This window comes from Haemorhous mexicanus, chromosome 8 (genome assembly GCF_027477595.1).
Source record: "Haemorhous mexicanus isolate bHaeMex1 chromosome 8, bHaeMex1.pri, whole genome shotgun sequence".
Classification (NCBI taxonomy): Eukaryota; Metazoa; Chordata; class Aves; order Passeriformes; family Fringillidae; genus Haemorhous; species Haemorhous mexicanus.
This window is the reverse complement of record NC_082348.1, coordinates 30,001,413-30,003,235: the sequence shown is the minus strand read 5'-3', so window position 1 is coordinate 30,003,235 and position 1,823 is coordinate 30,001,413. Positions and strand designations below refer to the sequence as shown.

Sequence of the window (1,823 nt, the reverse complement as noted above, 5' to 3'; positions counted from 1 at the left end):
TGGGCTGTGAGTGTCACTGTGGGCTTGAAATAGTGGCGCACACAAAATGTGACATTTTCTCTGCAGCAGTGATTTGTAGGACCACTGATCCTCCCCTCCTACCTGCTCAAATGCAGTTTGGTGGTGAACAAGGCTGAGAAGAAGCCAAGACCCCTGTGAGAGCAGCTCTTCTCCCATAGTCCCTGTTCATTCAGCAGCAGAGGGTGGGGAGGAGCAGATTGGGGTGGCTGTGCCAGAGTTTTGGTGTTCTAGAGAGCAGACACCATGATGGGCTGTGCTGCAGCACCACACCACCCTACCCTGGCAGCTCTGCATGGCTGTTGTGTCTCGAAACCCAGCCTGCAGCAGGCTGCCACTGCTGTTTTGGGATCTGACCACCTCCTGAGAGCACACGGCCTTGCTGATGCCTGAAGTTCCATCAGCTCCACGCTCGGGCGCCCCTGGGCCTCAAAACAGTCGACAAACCACAGAAATGCTCTTTCATTTATTGCACCAAAGTGCTCTTCCAGAATCTTCAGGAAGGGCTGTCTCCTTCAGATGTCCCCGTTGAGCCAGCGGTTCTTGGCTATCTGCCCCGCGCCGGGCCGGGACGATGGGGTGTACTGCAGCAGCTGGGTGATGAGGGCTTGGCATGGCTCCGGCAGCGGGGGCAGCCCCTCTGGGTACATCACCCCCTTCTTCTGCAGCTGGGGCATGCTCTGGACGTTGGTATCATCAAAGGGAACGTTGCCGACCACCATCATGTAGAGCATCACCCCCAGGCTCCATATGTCGTATTTCTTGGCGTCATAGGGGATGCCCATGAGCACCTCTGGGGAGGCGAAGGCCGCCGTCCCGCAGAAGGTGGTGCTCAGGTCTGGGTACCCTTTGAGCTCCTTGCTGAAGCCGAAGTCGCTGATCTTGGCACGGCGGCCGTCGGCGGAGAGCAGCACGTTCTCACACTTGAGGTCCCGGTGCACCAGGTTGCGGTCATGCAGGTAACGCACGGCCCTCACTACCTGCACGAAGATGTCCCGGGCGTTGGGGGCGCAGGGCAGCTTTCCCAGATTCTCCAGCATCTGCAGCAGGGTAGTGTCCATGGCCTCCATCACGATGTAGAGCTTCCTGTTACAGACCTCGATGAGCTCGTAGACGCGCACGATGTTGGGGTGCTGGATCCTACGCACGATGGAGAGCTCCCGCGGCAGAAACTTGAACACGACAGCTCGGGAAGCTCGCTGCCGGTCCACCACCTTGACAGCCAGGGGCCCCTTGTGTTTGCTGGAGGTGGCCGCCTTCACCTTGGAGAAGCTGCCCTCCCCTATTGTCTGACCCAGCTTGTAGCCCAGCTCGTTGAGTATCCTCTCTCCTCCATCAGACTTTGGCGTGGTCTCTGGTGCCGGGGGGCTTTCTTGGGGCTGCTGTTCTTCCCCAGCATCGGGAGGCTGCATTGTCTGCTGCATGGCTGCTGCTCACCTTTGCAACAACGGGTATGACAATATGACAACCCTTGCTTCCACGCCCCACCCGGCTATTGTGATGGGTGGAATGTTGTGTGTCACAGGACCTTTGGGAGGTGATGTGGGCATGACGTGGGCATCTGGTGGGTCCCCTCTGCTCATGGGTGCCCCTGGCATGCCTGCACAGAGGACTCATGGGACAACTCTGCTGGGGCTGGATACTTTAGAGCTTTTACCCTTTCAGCCTCTTCATTTGAGTTCTCAGCAAAGGGCTGCATGGATGAAAGATCAAATGTCAGCTTTCTAGGGTCAGAGACCCACTTGGGGACCTACACCAGTTTTGTGCAGGGTATTACTTGCATTAAAATCCAAACCACACAGAGT

At 57.4% G+C, this 1,823-nt stretch overlaps 1 protein-coding gene across 1 annotated transcript; it reads right to left on the bottom strand.

The window, feature by feature from the left end:
• Positions 1 to 533: 533 nt before the first annotated feature.
• TSSK6 (testis specific serine kinase 6) lies at positions 534 to 1,442 on the bottom strand. The gene has a single exon (XM_059852347.1). It carries the CDS (start codon positions 1,440 to 1,442, stop codon positions 534 to 536), a length of 909 nt encoding a protein of 302 aa, XP_059708330.1.
• Between the last annotated feature and the right edge of the window lie 381 nt (positions 1,443 to 1,823).

Bases quoted from the DNA above. Each gene is read 5' to 3' on its own strand.
- TSSK6 (XM_059852347.1), bottom strand. From the start codon at position 1,442: ATGCAGCAGACAATGCAGCCTCCCGATGCTGGGGAAGAACAGCAGCCC.